Consider the following 26777-nt stretch of genomic DNA (forward strand, 5'->3'; position numbering starts at 1 on the left):
GTGACGTCATCTGGCGGTCTTGCTACTTAAGGCGTCGTGGCCTCCCCTGCCCCGCCTTAGCTCCCGCGCTAGAGAGAAACATGTATCGTTTTCGATCACAGCTCTTCACGGGGATTTCTGCTGCCGCCACCGCCCACTCTTACCCCCGCCGCTTCTCGCCTCTGTTGTTAGCCGAAGACTCGCCTCTCAGCCGCCCGCCGCACAGACGCACGAGTAAAAAGTGCAGCTCCATCGGCTGATCCTCGCTAAGCTCCGACTCTGGGCGGCACCGGGCGTCCCACGATGCCGAAGAACAAGAAGCGGAACACTCCCCACCGCGGTGGCAGTGCTGGCGGCGGCGGGTCAGGAGCAGCCGCAGCGACGGCGGCGACAGCAGGTATGGGGTATCCCCGCCGCCGGCATCCCGGTTGCCGGCCAGGCTGGCGAGTCTCCCATGCTTGGGCATGGTGGGAGTTGTAGTTCTTTCTCTGCTGTACACGTTTGCGTTTCCAGGGTGCGTGGTTTGGCTACTGAACTACAATTCCCAGCGTGCCCTGGGCGCTGCTCCTCGCGCGATTTAGATCTGGCGTGCGAACCGGACTCTTGGGCACCGGCCGTCGGGGCGGGGAGGAATGGGTCCTTGGGCCTGAGAGTGTGTCGGGACAGGGGCTGACCGGGAGCTGGGCGGGAAAGGAACCATTGTCAGAGTTCCTTTCTCTGCGGCGATCTCGCCCGATCTCTCCCCGACCACGGGTGGGGAAGAACGGGGAGTTGAGTCCGTGCCGTCACTGGCCGCCTTTGACACCCCGGCTCCAACATGGAGCTCCTGGGATGCCAAACGTCCGGCGGGTTTGGACGGGCTCTTGCGTCACACGGCCTGGGCCTTGCGCGGTGGGCCCGGGGTGACGCAGAGGCGCCGGGGAAGCTTTCCGTCTCGCGTGTCCACCTGGCCAGGCGGAGGCGTTGGAGGCGTCGGGACCACTTTCTTCCCCCTAGGCTGTGCTCCTTCCCCTAACTGGCATCTGCAGAAGCCCCGAACCTCTAGCACCTCTGCGACCTCCCGAGGCTACCTCCTGCTCACAGGGGAAAGAAACGCGTTCTCCTTTGTGCTGCATTCTATATGTTCTCTGCAGTGAGCCCCAGAGAGGCAGGGTGGTGAGGAGCTTAGGTTGCAGTTGGCTAAAAGTTGAGGTTGTAGTGCTCTCGCTACGAAGTTGAAACTTTTCCTGGGTTGGGATGGGTAGGTGCTTAACTGAAGTTATGGTTTTCTACTTATATGGTTAAGAGAAAGGATTCCGATTGGAATTGGAAGGCCCTTCTAGGAGAGACCCCAATAAACTCAAATCGAGTATTAAATAACCTGGGTAACATTTTATTTAGAAATTTAAACAGGAGTTAAATATTGGAGTATTCTCCGACGTTATCACACTGGAACTATTAGCCATTAGGTATTTTTGGACACAGTTGTCCCTCTGCCACGGCTGCCACTCAGAATGATATGCCTTTGTTCACAAGAAAAGTAAATATGGGGTTATGTTGTTAAAGGTTATTGGAAACTGGCATTTAAAAAGCTAAAAAACTCGTGATCATGTATTAAACATTTAATAATTGACCATAGGGAGCGATTCTTAAAACAGCAATTTTTTATATTTTTTTAGGTGCCTCTTTATTTTGAATGCTGTCCATGTTGATGAAATTCATTCTTTATCAAGATGTAAAATATGTAATTAGTTTATTGTGGCCTCTGGTTGCTCTATGTGAATTGAGGATACTTTTTTTTTTTTTTAAGGGAAAGAGGGAGTCTGGCTCTGTTGCCCAGGCTGGAGTGCAGTGTGGTGTGATCATAGCTTACTGCAACCTCTTAACTCCTGGGCTCAAGCAGTTCTCCCGCCTCAGCCTCCTGTAGCTAGGACTACAGGCATGTGACACCATTCCTGGCTATTTTTTACATTTTTTGTAGAGACAAGGTCTATGTTGGCCAGGCTGGTCACGAGCCCCTCGTCCCCAGGGATCTTCCTGCCTCAGCCTCCCACAATGCTGGGACGGTGCCTGGTCTAAGGATATTTCTTACCACTGTGTTTCAGCTTTTCCTCATCTGAATCATACATTTGAATTCTTTCTAGAAGATACTTATTTTATTCTTTTACCCTTTTGTTGATGAAATGGAAAAGTTTGAAAGCTAAAGTTTGAAAGTTATAATGATGTTAGTAATGGCCTAGATCACGCACAAACCTTTATTCCCGTCTAAAGTTTCTGGGCAAGCCTCCTTCCCTCTTTGTGCTTACAGTACCTATACAGGCCTCCGGTGGCTGTACGGGGATTGCCTTTTAAATTTTGCCTCAGGGCTCATTTGTGACCTCTCATCAGCTTTATTGCTGCTACCTTTTCACTATTTTAGTAGAAAAGATCCATTTCACCACTGAATTTTAGCATATGTAAACAAGTGGAAAATAATTCTTTGATTAATTTATAACACAGTACATGCTTTGAATATCTTTGGAAGTGTGTGCTAGAATTTAACTGTGGTTACCTCTCAGAAGTGGAACTGGGGAAAGGTATGGGGGTAAGATTTACTTTTTAAAACTTTAACTTGGTCCCATGTGAATGTTTTACTTGTGTAATAAACAATGAATAAATAATACTTGAGTAGAAGAGATGGAAAATTACACAAACTTTTGCTTACTTACAAGCCCCTTACCTAATTGGTATTTTTAAATGACATCTAGAAGAAATGGGATTCAAATGAGGTCTCCACTATGTAACCACATTGTCATTATTACTTTAATGAGTTTTCCATTTAAACTCTTTATTTTTTTATGTTAGTTGAGAGTTTTAGGAAGCTAATAAAATTGACTTCTTTTATACAGGTATGTCATAGCACTTAATTTAAAGAGAATATTTTCAAGAAAGAACAAAACCTTGTTAGTAAGCCCTCTAGAAATAAGTACTTTATGTGCCTAGAGTGCCATCTCTTTCATGGTACTTAGGATCACAGTGTGGGTGAGTTTGACCTAAATATCAGGCATTCATACAGGGTTCTTTTTCTTGATATATATATATATATGTATATATTTTTTTCTTTCCCTCGAATCTTAGAAATCATTAATACTGATGAGTTAAGGGAGCAGAGTAAGAGCTGCACAGGAGGAATACTCTTAGAAACAGGCTATGAAAAAGAAAAACTGAATTGACTTGTGAATAAATGTTAATAAAATTAATCAGATGACACTCATCTATTGCCATGACTTCAGTCATAAAAACGAGGAAGACAGATCCAGAAATAGAGTGTGATGTCATAGGTCTTTGTTTATTCCTGTCCTAAGCACTCCAAGAAATTTTGAGATTTTGGCTTCATTACTTAATCTTTATGCTTTACTACTTTGGCACCACGCAAGCAAATCTGAAGGCCACTTGCTTGCTGTGTTAATTTAAAAATCTGCTAAATTCTCTGTTTTGATTTTAAAAAAAGACAACTCCGTTAAAAAAAAAAAATCCAGGCCAACAGTAACAGGCTTAAATTTGGAGCATTAAAAAAAAAACCCTTAAGGTGGTGACGTTTGAACATACGAACTTTGATTTTACTGAAAGGGAATTAGGTTCAGAGGTTAATCAGGTGACTCACGGTCACTTTTGGGGCAGGATTTGGGACTTCATTTAACTTAGTTAAATTGTATGTAGTTCATGACTTGGCAATTCTTTTATTAATACAAAATCCCTAAGTGACTGTGTATTTATTCCTGAAGTTAATGAAGTTTAAAGAAAGATTCTAGTTTTTAAAAAGAAGATTTTATATTTTTAGTAACAGCATTGGTAGTTTTTTTTTTTTTTTTTTGAGACAGAGTTTTACTCTTGTCCCGCAGGCAGGGAGTGTAGTGGTGCTATCTCGGCTCACTGCAGTCTGTGCTACCCAGGTTCAAGCGATTCTCTGCCTCAGCCTCCCAGTTAGCTGGGATTACAGGCGCCTGCCACCAAGCTCAGCTAAGTTTTGTATTTTTAGTAGAGACTGGGTTTCGCCAGGTTGGCCAGGCTGGTCTCCAACTCCTGACCTCAGGTGATCTGCCAGCCTCAGCTTCCCAAAGTGCTGGGATTATATGTGTGAGCCACCGTGCCCGGCCAGCATTGGTACTTTTAAACTCTTGCACATTGTAGAAACTTTCCCTTAAAGGTAGTTTATCTGATAGGCTTTTATACTCTATCAAATACCAAAACTTCTATTTTAAGCCTTTTTTGTCTTCTCTCACTTCAAGTTGTCTTTAAAACTACCCTGCCTTAACTCCTTAATTCCCCTTAACATAAGATATGTGTAACCTAAAAACCCATTCACCAGTTCATGTTTGCTAAGTCCAGCCATTCTCATTGGAAAATATATTTGTCTTATTCTTATGATTATCTATGATACAACACTCTGTTTCTGGATCTGTTTTCATTGTCTTCATGATTTGAAATCATGGTCTAGAAATAATTATTTCATCTTCATATCAGTTTTTTTTTTTTTTTTTTTTTTTTTTTTTGAGATAAGGTCTTGGTCTGTCGCCCAGGCTGGAGTGCAGTGGCACCATCTTGGCTCACTGCAACGTCTGCCTTCCAGGCTCAAGTGATTCTTCTGCCTCAGCCTCCCGAGTAGCTGGGACTACAGGCGCATACCCCTACGCCGGGCTAATTTTTGTATTCTTAGTAGAGACGGGGTTTCACCATGCTGGCCAGGCAGGTCTCAAATTCCTGACCTCAGGTGATCTGCCCGCCTCAGCCTCCCAAAGTGCTAGGATTACAGGCAGGAGCCACCTCGCCCACCTTTGTATCAGTTTTTGTGTTATAAAAAGTGAGTGCCTCGGCTGGGCGCGGTGGCTCACACCTGTAATCTCAGCACTTTGGGAGGCCGAGGTGGGTGGATCACGAGGTCAGGAGTTCGACACCAGCCTGACCAACATGGTGAAACCCTGTCTCTACTAAAAACACACAAAAAATTTGTCAGGCGTGGTGGTGCGTGCCTGTAATCCCAGCTACTCAGGAGGCTGAGGCAGGAGAATCGCTTGAACCCAGGAGGTGGAGGTTGTAGTGAGCCAAGATTGTGCCACTGCACTGCAGCCAGGGCGACAGGGAGGCTCTGTCTCAAAAAAGAAAAAAAAAAAAAGAATGCCTCTTGTTAGAGGACTGATGTGTATAGTCGATGTATCACTGGTGCTTTGAAATACATATTAGGTGAACTTAGTTTAAGAATGTTTATGTTCACTTGTGATAAAATCTCTTTTTATAAAATGAGTCTGTGGTTTTATTACTGGATTTCTCTTAAGTAAACTTAAAAATTCCAAAGTTAAATATTTAGGTAAATGGCAATAAAATAATTTACCTCTTTCCTCTTTTACCTAATAGGTGGCCAGCATCGAAATGTTCAGCCTTTTAGTGATGAAGATGCATCAATTGAAACAATGAGCCATTGCAGTGGTTATAGCGATCCTTCCAGTTTTGCTGAAGATGGTATGAGTTTTAAATTTAAATTTGCAACTTTAGATAAAATGTTTCAGGTGGAGGAATTCTTGTAGCTAAAGTATACTATCATTGCCTGTTTTTTTTTTCTTTTAAATTACGATGGCTGGTTTATATTATTTCTTAGGACCAGAAGTCCTTGATGAGGAAGGAACTCAAGAAGACCTAGAGTACAAGTTGAAGGGATTAATTGACCTAACCCTGGATAAGAGGTAGGCAATGCTGGAAACTCCATTCTGTGTGATTCTACGCTTGATCTTAGTCAAAAGCTAAGAGAAGTTATTATTCTGTGTGATTCTAATCAGCTACCTTACATGTATATAATTTGTGCAGCTCTCAGATAATAGCAATATGTTTTTCCTAAAGGTTAATTTGTTTACTTTGGATGTTTCTTATTCCGTTGGACTTTAATGTGGGTAGTAACATGCCATTAGAATTTAGATTCAGTCAGATTAGTCATTGTTCTAGCATATAGCACGTACATAGCTGTATTTGATTATAATAGAAATGAATTTGTTGAATTAAAAGTTAATCTTCAACTAGAAATGATAATGAAACCTTGCTTTAAGCTGCTTGTCCACTAATGTTGTTATAATGTGAAAAAATGTCAAAGCTAGCTTGTTTTTCTTCACTATAGCTTCAGAACTGACCTTAATAGAATTAAAAAGCCCTGAAGATGCAATTCTAGACTTTTATAGTTTTTAAAATAGTGTAAATTTACTTAAATATGTAATATAGGAAAACAATACATTGAAACTATACTTGTACATTGAAACAATAAAATATTATGTAGGCATTTAAAGTTGTGGCTATCAAACTAAGAAAAATGCCATGATATAAAAGAGCCTGAAGTGTTTTGTGTAATAAGGTGAGTCAGAGATGGAAATTAAATTATATTATTGACAAATGGTTAGAGCTTGATGAGAATTAGATTTAAAAAATCTATACATAGATAAAGTTTAGAAGGAAATAAGATTTTAAAAAGTTATTTATTGTATACTCCAACTTGATCTTCTTTCTCTTATGTTGGGTGTTAAATAGTGCGAAGACAAGGCAAGCAGCTCTTGAAGGTATTAAAAATGCACTGGCTTCAAAAATGCTGTATGAATTTATTCTGGAAAGAAGAATGACTTTAACTGATAGCATTGAACGCTGCCTGAAAAAAGGTAATGCCCTTATTTTTGAGTCACAGACATAGAACTAGTAAGGACTGTGTTATCTTTTCAGTACCATTCAGTAATAGCACTGGAACACTGGCCCACTCTTAAAATTTTCTAATAGTCAAGGAGTGCACCATCTTGTTATAGCTCAAAATGAGACTTATTAAAACTTTGTTTTTGTTTTACGTAAACAAAAAAAAAAATAGCTTGAAACTAAGAAGGAGTAGAGTAGATTGTCATCATCCGTTTTTGTATCAGAAGGGGTGATGGTCATTCTCTTGTTATACCAGAAAAGCTTGAAAGTGTGTGTCAGACATCTAGCTCATTTTCCCTTGCACTTATATAAAACATTGATTGTACCTGTAAATTACATCATTTTCAGGATATCCCTTGGAATATTCGAATTCTAGAACTTTGTAATAGAAATTCTGGAATTCAAATTGTTACAGTGATAGAACTTTTAAGACCAAAGAGAGATCTGAAAGATAATTTTATCAGACCTTAAAGTCGAGTGTTACCAGACTTACTAGATTTAGGAACCACCAAATTTAAAAAGACTTGTGACCAGGCATGGTGGTTCACATCTGTAATTCTAGCACTTTGGGAGACCCAGGTGGGAGGATTGCTGGAAGCCAGGAGTTGGAGACCACCTGGGCAACAAAGCAATACTTGGTTTCTATTATAACAAACAAAACAAAACAAGATTTGGTGTCTGCCAACTTACTCAGCCAAGTAAGAACATTATGAAAATAATTATCCTCCACTATCATTGTTTTATTAGCAAAATATTCTAGCACCAAAAATGTAGAAATGCACGTTCAAAAAAATTGAATGAATTAAGCTTTCTATCCTTATTTTTCTCATTTTACCTGAGAGTAAAAATTTTGTTGTAAGTGAAACGTTTGATCAAATTCACCTCTTCCATTGAATAGAATAAAGAAAGGCCTAGGAAAACTGAGGTGGGTCTAAGCTTATATATCTTGTTATTGGTATAGTTGACAGCAGACCCAACTTTTTAAAGATAACACAATGGCTCTATTAAAGGTGTTTTACATTCAAACCATATGCTAAAATGGTTGTTGGACTAGATGACCTTTAAAAATTCCATTTTAGTTTGCATATTTTTTACATTTTATCAGGTAATAATTTAAGCTTAGTATTTGCCCCACGCTTGTGGTGTATACATTTCTCAAGAGTTAATTTATATGTACCTTTATATAAATGTATTTTTTGCACCACTGCATTCCAGCTTGGGCGACAGAGTGAGACCCTGTCTCAAAAAAAAAAAAGTTAATATTTTTTTTATGGTTTTAAAGACTTGTTTATTTTTAATCCCCTATTTATTTAAAAAAATGTTGGTGGGGAAACCCTGAAGATTTACCTGATGGACTGTGTACATCTGAAATGCTTAGGAGATTAATTCAAGGGCAATTTGAGCACTGTTTATATGAGTACATTAAGGACTTTGAAGACAGAAATTGGCTTGAAACACATTTAGTTGAACTGTTAAAATACTCCCTTAAGATAGATACTAATCTCCATTTTACAGATGAGGAATTCTATTTAGAGAATAAGAGTAATTAATTGATGATCATTTGGCTAATAAGTGGGATCTAGGATTTGAGTGAGGTCTGTTTCTATAGTTTGAGCTCTTTAGCCTAAGTTTGTAACTTACATCAAAGCCTGGAGCATGGGGTTTCAAAAATGGTAAATGCTATTTTGTCATTGATCAAATTTGGGAAATAACTGTCTTTGTAAGTTAGTCTACTGAAAAGACTATTGTGATTGCATCTTGGCTGCTTTTATAGGTAAGAGTGATGAGCAACGTGCAGCTGCAGCATTAGCATCTGTTCTTTGTATTCAGCTGGGCCCTGGAATTGAAAGTGAAGAGATTTTGAAAACTCTTGGACCATTCCTAAAGAAAATCATTTGTGATGGGTCAGCTAGTATCCAGGCTAGGCAAACTGTAAGTATAAGATATTTACATTTATAGATCTGTCTATTCATGACACCCAGACATGGTGCACCTGTAGTACCGTACCAGCTACTCAGAAGGCTGAGGCAAGAGAGAGGATCTTGTAAGTCAAGGAGTTCGAGGCAGCGGTGAGCCATAATCATGCCACTGAAATGTAGCCTGGGAGACAAAGCCAGACACTGTATCTTAAAAAAAAAAAAAAAAAAGATAATTCTATGTTTATGGATTTGGGTAGACATAGGAAACTCTGAAATTCTGACTTGTGAAAGTCTTCTAATTTTGGGGTTTGAGAAAGCTTTCATTCTCTAAGTGTTGGATGTTTACCTCTTGTAACAATTGACTTTAGATTTTGAGTTTTGGGGGTTTTATTTTTTGTTTTTTGGTGCGGTAATAAGTGATATAAATGATCATATGGAGATGTTTTACTGTGTCACAGAAAACAAGACACTGAGGTGGTCTTAGTGGATTTGGAAAAATAACGTGATCCTAAGCTGTTTTTTTAAACAAGTGAATCAGTTTAAGCTTGAAACATTTTAATACTTTTAATATTGATTATCCAAATCAGCTTCCTTGTTAGTATTACTTAAGGTAAGTAACATTAATCTTTGTCTAAGTAGCTTGGTAAAAATTTATTTATTCTTCTTATCATCACCACCCAATGCAAATTGGCTGGAACCCCAGGCCTCCATTGCAGCTCCGCCCACCTCTAGGTTCTTTCCATAGGGCAGCCAGGGTAGCTAGGTGACAGACGCAGCCAGAGCACTTTTTCGTCTAGTTCCTTGGCTTACCAGCCACATGGAGGCTGGGAATAGTCTAGCTGTTTGCCCTGGAGGCAAAGAAATTGGAGTTTGGCAACTTCATAGTAATCTCCTTGCCCTCCAGTAGTTAGTAATTCTGAAATATTTAATTAGCTTTTGCTACTTTTTCTTTTCTTCTTTTTGGGTGAATATGTGCAGCTGTTAAATCATGTGGAACTATGGGTATAATTTCGTACTAGAATGACAGAAAACACTCTGCTGGGTAGATTTTTGGAGCAGTCACTTAATTTTGATTGTATGTGAGTTTTTTGTTCATTTAAAGGCATTTTTTTTCCATACTTCTGAGTTGCTGTGAATTTTTAAAAAAACCTTAGCCTCCCCGTTTAGCAGATGGAATCCATATTAAGTTGAGGCAGTCCTAGGGTTTTTTTTTTTTTTTTTTGACAGGGTCTCACTCTGTTACCCAGGCTGGAGTACAGTAGCACAATCATGGCTCACTGCAGCCTCCACCTCCTGGGCTCAGGTTAACCTCCTGCCTCAGCCTCCTGAGTAGCTGGAACTATAGGCATGTGCCACCATGTCTGGCTCGCTTTTAATATTTTGTAGAGATGGGTCTTGCTGTATTGCCCAGGCTGGCCTTGAGCTCCTGCCTTGGTCTCCCAAAAGTGTTGAGATTATGGGTGTGAGCCACTGCACCCAGCCAGTCCTAGTCTTTTAATTGGCTGTTTTTCTTAGTCATTAAAAGGAACGATGTAGCCTTGCTTCTGCTGCTTACTTAGCAGAAGGGATTATGGATTGAAAATTTCCTTTAATGCTTAGGCTACTTTTAGATTTTAACAGTGTCCAATTTTTACTAGGATGATATAATGAAAATAAAATAGTGATACCAAGCAGATTAATATCACAGATATCCTCATAGTACTGGAACAGGACTGGCTAAAACCTGGGCCTGATACCAATGGTGCCTTTAAAGACTTAAAGCTTTAATAATACTTAGAACAACATGAGGGAATTTTAGTGACAAAATGTGGAGAAAGGGGAAATGGAGAATAATAAAATCTCAGATTACAAATTCTATTTTTATATGGATTAATTTGTTAAAACAAATGTTCTGAGAATTGAAGGCTTCTGTTTATGTTGCAAGTAGATGGCTTGTGTAAGTGTTGTGTTCTGAGTATGTTTTATTCGATAAGCTTTACCTTTGTAATCATATAGTGTACTCACTTTTGTTTAGCCCTTCCCCTCCCCAAACAAAAAGCAATTATACGATTCCCAGCCTCTTTTCAGCATAATCCAGAATAAGTGAAATCTGGATTAATGGGATTAATTAATTAGGTGGGAAGTTTGAAGACAATTATTTACATTTTAGGAAATTTCTGCTCCTGTGTGCTTATTTCTTGAAAGCTGATTTCTTTTAGAAGTTTTCATAGTAGAGTCTTCATAAGAACAAAAGAATATAGTTTTAACAGCTTAAAAACCAATGGAATTGTAATGTGTTTTAAAGGCTTTTTAATAGAGGGTAGGCTTCTTTATCTCATATGTCTAAACTTTCTATCTTTGAATTACAGTTGAAGTTTAATGATCTAGTAAGCACCTGTAAAGCATACAGAAAGGAAACAAGGGGATAGTTCATCCTTTCGGAATGCTTTACTGACACAGACTTATAAAAATAATTCAATAATTTAAATAATAGATTATGGAGCTGCAATTGTTTCAGAAATTATGTAATTCTTTTGCATGCTTTTGATTTTATGGATCAATAAAAGAAGACCAAAGAGGAACAGAATCACTTAGTTAAAGTCATGCTGTGAATTTGGTAGCAGAGCTTGAGCTGAAACGTACTTCCTTTGATCTTAGTTCAATATTTTTTCTCTCCTCACCTCTTTTATGTATAATGCTTGGGACCTAATATATTATGCTGCTGAGAACATTTTCACGTTGAATTATAAAAGCAGGAAGATGTAGAATTAATAAGAAATGAAATCATTAATGTCTATATATATATTTTTTTTTTAGTGTGCAACTTGCTTTGGTGTTTGCTGTTTTATTGCCACAGATGACATTACTGTAAGTAAAAAACCTTTGATTCTAGTTATCTGCAGTTATTTCTAATTTAAGATGGTTATCTTACTTCATATTCTTATGCATTAGGAACTATACTCAACTCTGGAATGTTTGGAAAATATCTTCACTAAGTCCTATCTCAAAGAGAAAGACACTACTGTTATTTGCAGCACCCCTAATACAGTGCTTCATATCAGCTCGCTTCTTGCATGGACACTACTGCTGACCATATGCCCAATCAATGAAGTGAAGAAAAAGCTTGAGATGTATGTGTTTTTAGTTTCATATTTTATAAAAGCAACATTTAGTGGACATAATTGGTTGTATTCGCATAGTAATTACTAACTATTTTTTAGGCATTTCCATAAGCTTCCAAGCCTCCTCTCTTGTGATGATGTAAACATGAGAATAGCTGCTGGTGAATCTTTGGCACTTCTGTTTGAATTGGCCAGAGGAATAGAGAGTGTAAGTATCTAACTGGCAGAGGAAAAAGCTTGTGTCACAAGGCCCATTGTTCCATCATTACCTTGCAGTTGAGAATTGGACAATAACTTTGGAACATGGCCAGCTTGAGAACCCAGTGATTTATTTCCCTACTTCTTGGCAGTGGCGGTATAATACTTTAGAGAGCGGAAACCAGTAAGGGTTGGTAGAGCAATGTTTGACTGTGGTTCATTATACTTGATTTTTGCTATCGATAGAACTGAAGTTTAGGGATCCTCATGGAGAGAGTTTTGTCTAGCATAATCTTTATGAAACTGCTTGGATTTCTCAGATACCCAATATATCAAGCTAATGAAGGCGTGTGTTGCTTCATAATATCAAACAAATGAATAAAATACTAAGTCAGCATAGGTTTGGGATGAGATGGATTCAGTAACTTCTCTAAGCCAAAGATGGAAATAAACACTGCTCATTAGACTGGGACATGTGCTTTGCAGTTACCCATTCACTTGTCCACTCACAGATGTTACCATGGCTTGGCTCTCGAAGGGATTTGAGTTTGTGATAGTTTGATCCGTCAACCCAATTTGCTTTGTACCTGTTCTTGGTTTAGCACTTTACCTTCTTATGTTCCAGGAAATCCGTTATCTCGGGCAAACTGGGTCATTTGGTAACCCTAGTTTGTCATCTCTATTTTAAGGATTGCTAAGAGAAAGGAATGCCTCAAATCTTACCATTGGAAGGGAGAATGTATTCTTAAGATATGTGATTCAGATACTGTGCTGATATTTAGAAATGAGGAGCAGGTTTGACTGCCTTCACACTGAATCTGTGAAGGATCCAATAAGAACACTCAAATATGTGGGAAATGGGTAACTAAATAGTAGATATTATTGCCAACCTTGAATTACTTACTAGATGCTTTTTAATTTAAGGAGAAAGAATATATTTTCAGAATGAAACGTTTTTTGCATTTAAAGAAGTTATTTAACAGTGAACAGTTCCAAACAGGCTTAATACAGTTCTGCCATGTATAGTCATTCATATTCCATTCTAGGCCTGTATTGAAGAAAGTTTACAGTCTTAAAATTTTTATGGGTGAAGTGGCTCTCTCCAACTCCCCTACACTCCTTTTGTTTGAGGGATAGTAGGTAGGAATGGAAAGTAAGTTAATGTTGTCAGTAGCTAATAATTCTCCTTATGTGAGAAATTGGACTCAAATTTAGCAATCAATTTAATTTTATTGAGCTAGTTAATAGCTTCTTAACCTCAAGGCACGGAAACCAGATGTCCCAATTTTTAATCTTACATTCCGCTACTCGCCAGAAATGGCAGTTTCTTTTCTTTTTTTTTCCTTGGAAATGCATTTTTAAAATGAAGTCATAATGCAGTTTAAATTATACATGTTGAATTTGTTTAAGTTTGTATAAATATATATATAGACACATACATACATACATATATATGTATATACACACATACACACCCACATATCTTTTCTCCAACTTAATAAATAACACAGGATAGCCAAGACAACTCATCGGACATATTTCATTTGACTTGAATTTTTATCCAAGGACAAAAATGAACTTGGTTACAAAACAGAACCTAGTGTTTTTATTTGCCTTTTTTTTTTTTTTTTTTAAATAAGCTTTTTATATGTGGGTGCTGGTTGGGGGATAGTTACAGGGTGTTCAAAAATTAATTCCAGGGCGTTAGTGAAATACATAGACAGATTTAAAATAGGGTTCATACAGCAAATGAGTTTTGAATTATTCAAGGCTTTTTGCTAACTTACTTTCTGATGTTATTAACTTTGAAATCTAGTGATGTGATGAATTCTGCCTGAGAGACTTAGAAAAAAACTTTTGAAGAGCTAACTTTTAGGTCGGATTTTAATGAATGAGTTGGTTAAATAATAATAATAAACTGTGTTCAAAGTTGAAATTAGTAATTATTACTCCTTTATGAGAGTTCTAGGTTAATGGATGTTTGCCGTATAACCAATTAGGTAATAGTAGACTCTGGAGCTGTTCTGCCTACCTTCAGATCTCTTTCTCTCTTACTGGTTGGATAATATTGGGCAACTTCTCTATGCCTCAGTGTCCTTATCATTAAAATGGAGAAATTATTAGTCACAACCTCATAGAGTTTTTGAGAACACATGATAGGTACAGTATAAGTGTTAGCTGTTACTTGGAATATTGGTTGAATTGAGTATTGTGTTTGGCAGTAGTCTACTAGTGGCCTTTTAGGAACTCTAGAGTAACTTAATATAAGAGAGACATTATTTGGTGGGCAGAATTAAGATCTTGGGAGCCATTGCTGGTACAATCCCAACTTGGGAAAATTTAACAAAATATAGTTAGACTTTTTCCAGGGCTCACCCATTACATTCTCCAGCTGAGCGGACAGGGGAAGTGCTACAGCATAGAGAGAAAAAAGATAATCAAAGACCAAATATACTCCTTGGAGCCAAATCTGAAATCACCTAGATTTTATACTTCAGAAGCAGCAACTTAGCATTCTTCTTGTTTTTTGCCCTTGTTTGTATAATAACTGACCCTGTGTAAAAATATCTCCATACCTTGACAAAGATATTCTGCCTTGATTAGCAGATATTCTGCCTTGATTAGCAGGAATTGAAATAAATAAGTCTTTTTAAAGACAGGGTCTCACTGTTGCCCAGGCTGGAGTGCAGTGGCAAGATCTTACCTCACTGCAGCCTCAGACTTCTGGCCTCAAACAATCCTCCCTCCTCCTTCCAAAGTGTTGGGATTATAGATACAGAGCCACAGCGTCTGGCCTCAAGTTTTATTTTAATATTAGGCTTTTGTATGATTTTTATTTCTGAATACTTAGCTATCCAAACCCAGCTTATTTTGTTTATAATGAATGTTCCAGTGACTTTTGTATAGAAATAATAGTTTGGGGAATGTTTAGTTTTTGTGACCTTAAGCATCTCACCATGTCTGCCTAAACTTTACTGGAAATTTTCTTTGGTTTCATTTCATCCTAATTCCATTCAACTTTTGAAACCATTTAATTGGCAACTGTTATTTTGCTGTGAAATAATTATCTTCAGCTGACGAGTTTGTTGTATTTATACTGTGTTAGATTCTGTTGTATTTATATTGTGTTAGATTCAAACAGGCTGTTCATAACAGTAAGATCTATAACTTAATGGATGTTTATGTCCTGTGTTTTATATATTTCTAATAGTTCAGTTCCTTATAAAAAACCCATGAGATGTGGGTGGTAATAACTGTTATATAAGAGGAGCCTGAGAGAGATTGCTAATATAGTTCTGTCTGAGGTTGTATAGATCTACATGGTGGATGCTTGTGATTCAAACCTAAATGTTCTGACTGCAAATCCTATGTCTTAAATATGATATTAAACTGCCTCATATAGTTGATTGCTACACAGAATTTTTTTAAAAATGTGAGTTCTATATACCTCCAAGTCTAGAATATTGATAAAATAGTTAATGCTTCAGAATTTATTGGGGAATTTATTTTTATGTCTTTTTAATGCTTACAACCATTGTTTGAAAGGGTGGGTATTATCTTTTTTTTCAGATGGTAAGTTAGATTTATAATTTATAAAACTTGATGTAGAGAGTAGTAGATTTGAGATTCTGATCTAGGACTTTTGACCTTGTTGTGTAGTAATGACTGCTGTTTTTTGTTATTATTGGTAAGAGTATATGAAGATACTTATTTATTTCTCTGAGAGCTCATTTTTTATTTGTGCCAGAGTGGTACAGCTCTATTATGTAATTATCCTAAACTCCTATTAATAGGCTTTTGGAAGCTGTTTATGGACTGTTTTTTGTTACATGTTACATTTTATTTTCTTCCTTCCTTTTTTTGTGTTTTTAATGCCTAAGTACACTATAGAGTCTTTTTTCTAAAATACTTAGCATTTAATTTTTCAAGTTTTAATAGGATGTTGAACTTGGTGATTCACAAACTAAACTTGATTGGGTTTTATCCATTGCTAAGATTATATTACAGTGGAGTTTTTCAATCTCAGCACACACTGTTGATATTTTGGGCTGAATTATATTTTGGTGTTGTAGGGGTGGGGACTGTCTTGTGCATTGAAAGATATTTTGCAGCATTCTTGGCTTCTCCCCACTAGGTGCCGATAGCACCCCCTTCTCCTAGTTGTGACAACCAAAAATGTCTCAGACATAGTCAGGTGTCCAATGGGAGGTAAGATCATCCCCAGCTGATAATCACTGGTAGTGATTCTTCTTAGAACAAATTAAAATAATGTATAGAATTTTCTTAAATTTTGATTTATTCTTCTATACAAATTTAAAAACCCTTTACATATACATATATACACATATATATATATATTTAAAATACTGTAAAAGAACAAGTAGCCAGTAAAATGAGTAGGAGACTGCTAGTCCCTGAAATGTGCTTTTTTTTTTTTAAATAAAATTATTCCCATCTTGTTATGATGCAATCTGATTCACTGGAATTTAAACACAGTTTGGTCTATTTTAATACCCACTTTGCGTCTTATTAATGGGTGTTGTCTCTAACTTAGATATAGGAGGTTGAATTGGAACATTTGAAGAAAACATTTGTTGGAATAGTTAAGAATATATAATTGGAAATATGACAAGAGGATATTTATGTACTTAAAAGCTAGAATATCTGTCACATTAATTTCAAGCTTATTTTCCACCAGTGTAATAATCCTTTTCATTTTAGACATTAAAAGAAACCAAGAAGGCCCAGAAGAGCTGTTATTTTAATAGAATAAGTTAAATGATTCTTAACCTCTAATGCAATAAATGTTAAACATGTATGAATTAACTAGAACTGGAGATTGCCCATCTCCTGGCTTCTTAGTAAGAAGTTTCTGTTCTAGTTTTGATCAGCTAAATAAGTTTGACTCATTTTTTAGTTTTTAATGTGGTTGTGAAATGGAGTTAGAAAATAAAAACACCACTAATAAAGAGACTTCTTAAATGCATAGCCGTGTTAACTGTGACAAGGAAGCCCATAATCTGCTTAAGGTCACAGCAAATTTCAATACATTTTGCAGCTGTCCCCCAAAAGGAATTAAAACTTGTTCTTGCCTTAAATAATTTAATCATCTGAATTATGTGCTTTATTACTTATTTGAAATATGGCAGTAAATTAGAAAGTAGGTGCTTTAAAAGCACTGCTAGTAGCTTTATGCCTTTGGGATAAGAATAATTGGAAGCCTGTGAATGTTTGGTTTGGGGACTGGGGAGCCAAGGGTAGAAGCTATATTGGTATATCTGTCTGTCACTGAACTTTGAAATCCCAGTAATGTCTTATATATGGTGGGAACACAAGAAATATTTGTTGGATGCATTTACTTGGAAGGGAAATGTTAATTGTTTTGCTGTAGTACATCATCTTGTAGTCAGCATTTCTGGGTTCGATTTTTGCATGAAAATATGTGTTTATGTATGCCTAGTCCCTAAACACCATGAAGATTTACATTGCCCATGAAGATTTACATTGCCCTATGCAACTGGATATTTTCCAAAGGTAGACTGTTCTTTATTAACTCTATATGAGGTCAGGAAAGAAAAACAATAATAAAGGAAACAAAATTGCTTTTCTTGACCAGGACTTTTTTTATGAAGACATGGAGTCCTTGACACAGATGCTTAGGGCCTTGGCAACAGATGGAAATAAACACCGGGCCAAAGTGGACAAGAGAAAGCAGCGGTCAGTTTTCAGAGATGTCCTGAGGGCAGTGGAGGTAGGCTTCTTAAATGCTGTAATAGCTTCTCATTTTGAGATTGGATTGTTTCAGGCTAAACTTGACAATTGGACCATTTTGTTGATTGAATTTCACCTTTGAAAATAATTTCTCATTTTATGACCTAGCATGTTTTTAACAATATAAGTGAAGACTTTTTTTTTTTTTTCAAACAAAGAAAAATTAATGCTGGTGTATAAAGATACTTTATTTTAGTTTTTTCTCTTTTAAATAAAAAGACCCATAGTGATAGAAATGTATTTGACCCTGGTATATTTGTCATCATTTAAACCATGGTGCTTAGCATATACATTCTTAGTATACAGTGTTTTTTGTGAATTTAGTAAGTTATTGCCTACCCCTTAGACTCCAACCCAGCTTCATTGTCATTTATTTATTTATTTATTTAGTTGAGATGGAGTCTCACTCTGTTGCCCAGGCTGGAGTGCAGTGGCACGATCTTGGCTCACTGCAACCTGCGCCTCCTGGGTTCAAATAATTCTTTGCCTCAGCCTGCTAAATAGCTGAGATTAAAGGTGCCCATCACCACGTCTGGCTAATTTTTTTGTATTTTTAGTAGAGATGGGGTTTCACCATCTTGGCCAGGCTGCTCTTGAACTCCTGACCACCCGCATTGGCCTTCCAAAGTGCTGGGATTACAGGCGTGAGCCACTGTGCCAGAGATCTTCATGATCTTTCTAGGAAAGCTGGAGGCTAAAAACCGAAATAACAAAACCTAGCATTTTAACAAGGCCGCTTAAAATCATTATCTGATGCTTGAATTTCTTCTATAATCCTCAAACCTGTTTCAATCTATATGGCAAATAAATTGGTTTAGAATGCATGGCTAAAATGAACCATAGGACAAAAGATATCTCACTGGAGAAAACTGAAAACTTTAATAATTGTTTTTGGTAGGCCAGGTAAATATTTCTTGGATTTAAAGGGTGTGTTTCTTAGATTATTGCTATCTGATATAGCAGTTATTTTAAGAATATCATCAAAATGTCATTCAACTTGATGTATGAAAATTTAAAATGAGAATTTAAACTGGAGATGGCGAGACCCCACCCCAGATCCAGTTTTAATATGTTCCAGTGAATTCTTACATGTACCCTACTTTCTTAATTCTAATCTATTTTTAGAAAAGTGAAATCTAGGATACAAATTAGATCCTTTGGGATCTAAATACTTTTGGTTAATGCTGACTCTTATCACATTATAGTAGTATTTTATATTTACTCTGGATTTTATAGTCTAAAAAGCAAAAAACCTCCTAACTAAAGCAAATATCAATATTAAGAATTAAAATCAGTCTTATAATTAGTGTGGCAGTATCTCTAAGCTATTTTCTTTAAGTAACTATAAACTATTCTTATATTTAGATTTTTTTTGAGATACTGTAATCTCCAAAGATATGATGACATGTCCTAGATTTTCTGGATGGACCTGATTTCAAGTTTTCTGCCTTGATGCATCCCTTTTGAGTAGTACATTGTAAGGGTCTCTACTGGCCGTCAAACCAGGCCAGCCATAGCACTCAGTACTGATTATTCAGAGGAAGACACAAGTGACATTTCAGCCTACACCAGTATTAACAGCCCCTTGTTGCGTATTCCTCAGGCAACTGTTAAATGGAAGCCATTCCTATCCCATAGTGATCTACCCACCCACCTTCTTTTCTTCATCTCAGGATCTCCCTTGTCCCTCCAGCCTCTGCTTCAGTGCACCTGCCTGAGAAAGGCCTGTCCTCAGGGCTTTGCTAAGAGTTGTTTCTCTTTTTTTTTTTTCACTGGAACCTAGCTTTTTCTGGAGCATCCAGCTTCTGAAGGATGGGTCTTTTAAATGAAGGTTGCCCAACTGCCACAAAGGAGATGTAAACATCTTAGGTGTGACAGTGGCTGCCACACCATTCTTTTCATTTAAAACCTTTCTTGAGGCTCATGGATTCCTCAAATCAGCAAGCACTTAATATTTTAGGTGTTTTGCCATACAGTTTTCATTTTATTATACCTCTTAAGCAATAGAATAGTCTCCTTTTAAAGGAGAAATGGGGACCAAAGGACCAATAGTTAAGTAGCAGAGCTGAAATTTGAACCCACTGTTCTGTGCTCTTTGAGCATGGCTAAATCCTATATACAGATAGGTCAAGTGAGAGAGTAACGTTTCACTTAGGTCTGTCTATTAGGTCCTTGGTGACCTTTATAAGAGCAGCTTCAGTGGAGTGATGAGGGAAAAGCCAGATTGAAGTGGATTGAAAAGTGAGAAGTGATTAAGTGAAGATGGTATGCCTTGACTATTTTAAAAACCTTGGCTGTAATGGGAAGGGGAAGAGAGTTGATAGTTGGAATGTAGTGCCAGATTGTGGGAAGGTTTGTTGTTTTGTTTTGTTCTAGATACTAGAGACAATTTATGGAGAAGGAACCGGTGGAGAAAGGAGCATCTGAAAATGTAGTCTGTTCCTTAATATCCCTGAGGCATTGGTTCCAGGATCCCCCTCAGATACCAGAATTTGAGTATTCAAGTCCCTGATATAAAATGGCATAGTATTTGCATATAACCTGTGCACGTATACTTTAAATCATCTGTAGATTACTTATAATACCTAATACAATGTAAATGCTATGTAAATAGTTGTTATACTTTATTGTTTAGGGAATAGTGGAAAGAAAGAATAGTCTATACATGTTCAGTATAGTTGCAATGTTTTTCTGAATATTTTCAGTCCATGGTTGGTTGAATCCGTGATGCAGAACCAACCAGATATGGAGGATTGACTATATATGTAAAAGATTGGGATTAGCCTTGAATTGTGGAGGGACAGAGATTTGTCTGTTACCAAAAGGAAAGAGGATAATAGGTAAGGATGCTGATGACTTTATAGAGGGTTGGTGGGAAATAGTTCTTTCCTGGTGCCTTAATGTTTTCTGAAATAAAGAAGGTTGAAATAAGATAACTCTACTGTTATTTATTTATTTATTTTTGAGCTGCTGTTACGTGCCAGACAGTCACTGTGATTGCCTCACATGCATGTCCTCTTTTACACCTCTAATAACCCTCATGCAGTATAGGTAAAGATGGCCCCGTTTTGCGGGCAAGGGAACAGACTCAACAAGGTTAAGTTACTTGATGAAATCACAAGCCCGCAAGTTGCATGTCCGTGTTAAGGGTTGACGGTCTTTTGTATTACATTATATACTTTGTCTGCTGAGTGAGAAGGGGCTGAGGTAGATGTCTGGAAGGTGGGTGGAGTGGTTTTGTCCTTCAAGTTCCATCTCCTTTCTCCTCCTCCTGTGGCAGTCAGCTCCTCCCTTCCTGGTTACTCTGACATACTCGTGATTTACCAAAGAATTAAGTAGCCAGTTTTCTTCTTAACAAGTTCTGCCACTATTCCAGCTGACTTTTTTTTATCCATCTGACTTTTATTTCCATGTCATTTGGGCTGCACTCCCATGGTTACACCTTCGAAATGGTCTTCTGACAGAATTGTTTCATCACTAAAATCTTAGATTCTAGCGTTACCTCTTATTTTCTTACAAACCTAGCCTGAGACCTCTTGGAGCCCTCTGGTTGCTGGACCTTTCCTTTTTGCTTGGTCAGTTAACCCTATTTACCCTCACTTCCTTCCCTCGATCCCTACTGCCCATCATTTCACCTCCTGCTTGTGGTACCATTTTGTTTTCCTGACTGTTCTGCAGCTTTCTTCCCTCTCCCATCCTAGGCCATTAAAAACACCTGACTTTTTTTTAAGTTTGTTGAGAGCTGTTGAAATTTAAAGGTATTCTCAACAACGTGGTTTTTGCCTTAATAGTTACTGAAACTCAGTTGTGCCTTCAAGTTTATCAAAACTAGACCAATTCTACACCCTTACATACAGGATAGCAATAGTTTGTCCACATCTCAGGTATGGCAGTATCAGTTTAAGCCATATTGTTCATTTATCTCAGCATGTATATGACCATTTCGAAATTGTGTTTACATAAGATCCCTGTGGGCCATTTTAGTGCCTGTGGTAATTTTGGTTCTTCCATTGGTTAGGAACGGGATTTTCCAACAGAAACCATTAAATTTGGTCCTGAACGCATGTATATTGATTGCTGGGTAAAAAAACACACCTATGACACCTTTAAGGAGGTTCTTGGATCAGGGATGCAGTACCACTTGCAGGTAAGTGTCATCCTTTCTACATAAATGCTTTTAAAGTAGGGAGCAGTCTTGAATATGGCTCACTTAATTGGCTTTTGAAATTAATTAGGTATCCAGAGTGCTTCCACATGTTAGAAAACAGTAAACTTATTTTTGAAAGTAGACTTGAATAAATCTGAAGCTCTTCCTTTTTTTTCTTTGTATTGTTGAAGTTGGGTGGACGGTTACTGATGTCTGTATGGAAGCAAATAGCTTGACATAGCTTTCTTGGATTCAAGGCATTGAAAACAATTTGCTCTCCTATTGAGAAACAGAAAATAAGTGATCTAAGTTTATATCTGTAGGTTCCACATAACTTCTGTTAATCAGAGTCACTCTGTCTAGTGAAAAAGAGCTATGATGTTTAATACTGAGCCGTACCACCTTTTTCTTTCATATAAGTCAAATGAATTCCTTCGAAATGTATTTGAACTTGGACCCCCAGTGATGCTTGATGCTGCAATGCTTAAAACGATGAAGATTTCTCGTTTTGAAAGGGTAGGTTTTGTTTTTATTTTTAATAAAACTAAGTGCGCCAAAGCTTTGATTCTGTCTGATGTCAGCAACTTAGCTGTGTCTACCTATATGTGGAGTTTTAGTTTTTCATGATGCTTTACGTAGAATACCTGTACTAAAGATATAGAAAGCATTTAGAGTGTGGGGGGGCGCATGTGTGTGTGTGTGTATATGCACACATATGCGTGTATATACGTATATACGCATATGTGTGTATATATATATACATATATATACACACATGTGTATATATATATACATATATATACACACATATGTGTATATATATATACGTATATATATACACACACATATATATATACACACACACACACACATATATATATATATATGTCAGCCTGGGTGACGAGAGTGAGACCTTGTCTCAAAAGCAAAACAGAGAAAAGAATATTGCTGCTTGTTTGCCCATTTAGGTATATTTCTTTCATTTTATGAAACATTTTGACAACACGTTAAAATTTAATATGTATGTATACATTTTACGTATAATTCTATCTTAATATAGGAATGATGTTCATTATTTGTTTCTTTTTATTCTATGGAGTTTTTATGTTTAAGAATAAGGATTTACATAGTCCTCTTGTATCAGATAATAGCCTGCTAAGTGAGGTACCAGACTCATTTTACAAATGAGGAAACTAGTAATTAATATCATTTTTACTTAACATTTCTTTCTTCTTCCTTTTTTTTTTTTTTTGAGATGGAATCTTGCTCTGTCGCTCAGGCTAGAGTGCAGTGGTGCAATCTCGGCTCACTGCAACCTCTGCCTCCCAGGTTCAAGTGATTCTCCTGCCTCAGCCTCCTGAATAGCTGGGATTACAGGTGTGCACTACCACACCTGGCTAATTTTTGTATTTTTAGTAGAGACAGAGTTTTGCCATGTTGGCCAGGCTAGTCTCGAACTCCTGACCTCAGGTGATCCACCCACTTTGGCCTCCCAAAGTGCTGGGATTACAGGCATGAGCCACCACGACCAGCCTACATTTCAAAAATCCTTAATTTATGTATTTTTTTTGTGCTGAGATGAAATTCATATAACAGACTATTTTAAAGTATACAGTTCAGTGGCACTTACTACATTCATGATGTTGTGCACCTCTAGTTCCAAAACATTATCACCTCAAAAGAAAACCTTCTCTTCATTAGTAGTCACTTCCCTTGTGCTACCCCCCGCCACTGGCAACCACTAATCTGCTCTCTGTCTCTGGATTTACTTTTTCTGGAGATTTCCTATAAATGGAGTTACATAGCATGCAACCTTTTGTGTCTGGCTTTATTCATTTAGCATAATGCTGTGGAAGTTCATTCATGTTGTAGCATGAATCAGAGAGCTTTATTCTTTTTTGTGGCAGAATAATATTCCATTGTATGGATATATATCACATTTTGTTTATCCATTTTAACAGTTGATGGACATTTGGGCTGTTTCCATCTTTTGGCCATTGTGAATAGTGTTGCTCTGAACATTCACATACAAAATTTTTTTTGAAAGGCTCTTTGCAATTTTGGGAGGTATTTCCTAGGAGTGGAATTGTGCTGGGTCAGATGATAGTTTTACATTTAACTTTCTCAGAAACCACCAAACTCTTTTCCATAGCTGCTGCACCAGTTTACATTCCCATCAGCAGTGTAGAAAGGTTCCAGTTTCTCCACATCCTCACTAATAATTATTTTAATTATAGCCATTCTGGTGGGTGTGAAGTGTTTAATTACATTTTATAGAACCTGGATATTTTATCAGTTTTATATCCACATAATTGTTTCTTGTACAACATTTTAAGTTTTTTAAGAAACATCAATATTTTTACATACTTTTCTCTTTTGAATAATTTTTTTGAAGAAATCCCCTGCATAATGTATTACCAAATTACCTTCCAAAGTTACTCTAATATTGGAGACAATATTTAAATTGTCTCCAGCAATGAATGAAGGCATGCAGCTGTTACACAAAGATTTGACACCATTGAGTTTTCTAATTTAAAAAATTTGTTTATTTAATTGGTATTAAAATGGCACTTCATCACTTTTTTCCTTGTTTTAGTTGACAGCCAAGTAGGACTATTTTCCACATTAGTCATGATTTGTCTTTTCTTGGATGAAGCTAAATGTTGATCTCCTTTTTTCACTGTTGTTTTTTGAAATTGTCTTATTTTCTTGGCGTTTTACAATTTGGTTAGTACTTTTCTTACTTTTCTTACTATGGAATAGCCATTAACTCTTTTTTTTTTTTTTTTTTGAGACGGAGTCTCGTTCCGTTGCCCAGGCTGCAGTGCAGTGGCATGATCTCGGCTCACTGCAACCTCTGCCTCCTGGGTTCAAATGGTTCTCCTGCCTCAGCCTCCCGAGTAGCCGGGACTACAGGCATGTGCCACCATCCCTGGCTAATTTTTTGTATTTTTAGTAGAGATGGGGTTTCACCGTGTTAGCCAGGATGGTCTCAATCTCCTGACCTCGTGATTCGCCCACCTCGGCCTCCCAGAGTGCTGGGATTACAGGTGTGAGCCACCTTGCCTGGCCCCCATTAACTCTTTGTTTTTCTCCTTTATTCTTTGTGTGTGTTTTATAAACATTTAAATGTTTATAGGGCCAAATTAGTTCATTTCTTTTCTTTGTGACTTTTACCCTTTTTCTGTTTTATAAGAATATCTTAAGTCTTACTGATGCATGTTTTTCCTGTTCTTCATTTCAGCATTTATATAACTCTGCAGCCTTCAAAGCTCGAACCAAAGCTAGAAGCAAATGTCGAGATAAGAGAGCAGATGTTGGAGAATTCTTCTAGATTTTCAGAACTTGAAGACTATTTCCTAATTTCTATTTTTTTTTCTATTTCAATGTATTTAAACTCTAGAGACAGTTTTTATCTTGGATTAACTTAGATAACTTTTGTAGTAGTGGTTATATTGCTTATAATTTAATGTACAGTATTGAAACTGGTGAGTTCTGATTATTAAATATTCTCTGTAAATCAGTAAACATGTATAAAGTATTTGTAATGTTTGGTCATAATTTATTTATGAAGACAGCAAAAGACTTTGATTTCATGATGGGGAAAACAATTAGCCAAAGTTTAATTTCTTACACTGTGGTTGTCAAGAATACTGATTTACTATAATAATATATACATACAAGATATTTAACTTAATATCTTAGACAAGAGTTCTGGATACAATTTTGGGATCTAGTTCCCCTGGAAAAGCTGCTGTGTTTTTAATTTTTAATGGAATGTAGCTTTTAAAATCCTGTCACTGGCATCAACAAAAGGAATTATACCATGAGACCTTATAGCTGTACTTAAAAGCCATTCAGTTCAGCTATTGGGAGTTCATGATGAATTAGCATATGCCAGAAAGGTTGCTAACCTTAACCTCTGAGAGCAGTAACACTGATTTTATCTGCTGTATGAGACTTTGTGCATTTTACTTTGAAATAAAGATTTTTTTCCACACTGAAAGTGCTTCTCTTCTAATAGAAGAAACATTATTTATGGCTTTGAGGTACAGAGTCCAAAATGACTAGGCCAGGTGGGCAGGGAGACAAAGCTTTATGTGTATATTTGCAAACATTAAAGTAGATGAAAAGAATGTAGCAATACATAGTTGGGATTAAGGTTTCTGACTTTCAAGAATATTTCTGCTTGGCAACGTGCAGTGTGGCTCATGCCTATAATAAGTACTCTGGGAGGCTGAGGCGGGAGGATGGCATGAGCCTAGTTTGAGACCAGCCTAGGCAACATAGCGAGACCCTGTCTCTACCAGAAATTTAAAAAATGAGTGTGGTGGTGTGTGCTTGTACTCTTTATCTACTTGGGTGCTGAGGCAAGAGGGTAACTTGAGCCCAGAAGGTCAAAGCTGCAGTGAGCCGCAATTGTGCCACTCCAGCCTGGGTGATGAGTGAGACCTTGTCTCAAAAGCAAAACAGAAAAGAATATTGCTGCTTGTTTGCCCATGAGGTATATTTCTTTCATTTTATGAAAAGCATTTTGACACGTTAACATTTAATAAACTTTAGATTAAAATATATGGTGCAAGCAACATGCCATTTCAAATCCGTAGACTTGTTTCTTTGATATTCTTGCTGTAGGTCGCAGTAGGGAAGCATATACACTGTAGGGAGAAGTATCAAAATCATTTAAGGTCTTCTTTCCAAACTAGTGTTCCCCTCCCACATCCCAACAACACTTGGAAGTCTGGTGCTCCCTCTAGGTGAAAATCATTTGCTGGCTTACGGAGTCACTGTTGCTGAGTCCCATCCCCCAGTTACAGTGCAGTGGAAAACAGGTTTAGAATCTAGAACGTGTTTGTATATTGTCACTCGGTTATGTTCCACGTAGGTTAGAACCATGGAAAAGAGATTGCAAATGGTAGTTTCTTCTAGATATTCAATTGCATATATGTATGTATATGTAATTATAAATAAAAATGAATTTTT

At 37.2% G+C, this 26777-nt stretch overlaps 1 protein-coding gene across 1 annotated transcript; it reads left to right on the forward strand.

The window, feature by feature from the left end:
- Positions 1 to 26777, forward strand: IFRD1 (interferon related developmental regulator 1). The gene is made up of 12 exons (XM_003261199.3): positions 1 to 376; positions 5350 to 5454; positions 5591 to 5675; positions 6505 to 6629; positions 8432 to 8589; positions 11373 to 11423; positions 11508 to 11686; positions 11777 to 11885; positions 17493 to 17627; positions 21666 to 21794; positions 22215 to 22310; positions 25039 to 26777. The coding sequence occupies exons 1-12, from the start codon at positions 283 to 285 to the stop codon at positions 25126 to 25128; spliced, it is 1356 nt and encodes a 451-aa protein (XP_003261247.2). The 5' UTR covers positions 1 to 282; the 3' UTR covers positions 25129 to 26777.

The sequence above is a fragment of the Nomascus leucogenys genome, chromosome 13 (assembly GCF_006542625.1).
Source record: "Nomascus leucogenys isolate Asia chromosome 13, Asia_NLE_v1, whole genome shotgun sequence".
Taxonomy (NCBI): domain Eukaryota; kingdom Metazoa; phylum Chordata; class Mammalia; order Primates; family Hylobatidae; genus Nomascus; species Nomascus leucogenys.

Bases quoted from the DNA above. Each gene is read 5' to 3' on its own strand.
- IFRD1 (XM_003261199.3), top strand. From the start codon at position 283: ATGCCGAAGAACAAGAAGCGGAACACTCCCCACCGCGGTGGCAGTGCT. The intron at 11,424-11,507 runs GTAAGTAAAAAA...CTTATGCATTAG, and splicing joins TTGCCACAGATGACATTACT to GAACTATACTCAACTCTGGA. The intron at 22,311-25,038 runs GTAGGTTTTGTT...TCTTCATTTCAG, and splicing joins AGATTTCTCGTTTTGAAAGG to CATTTATATAACTCTGCAGC.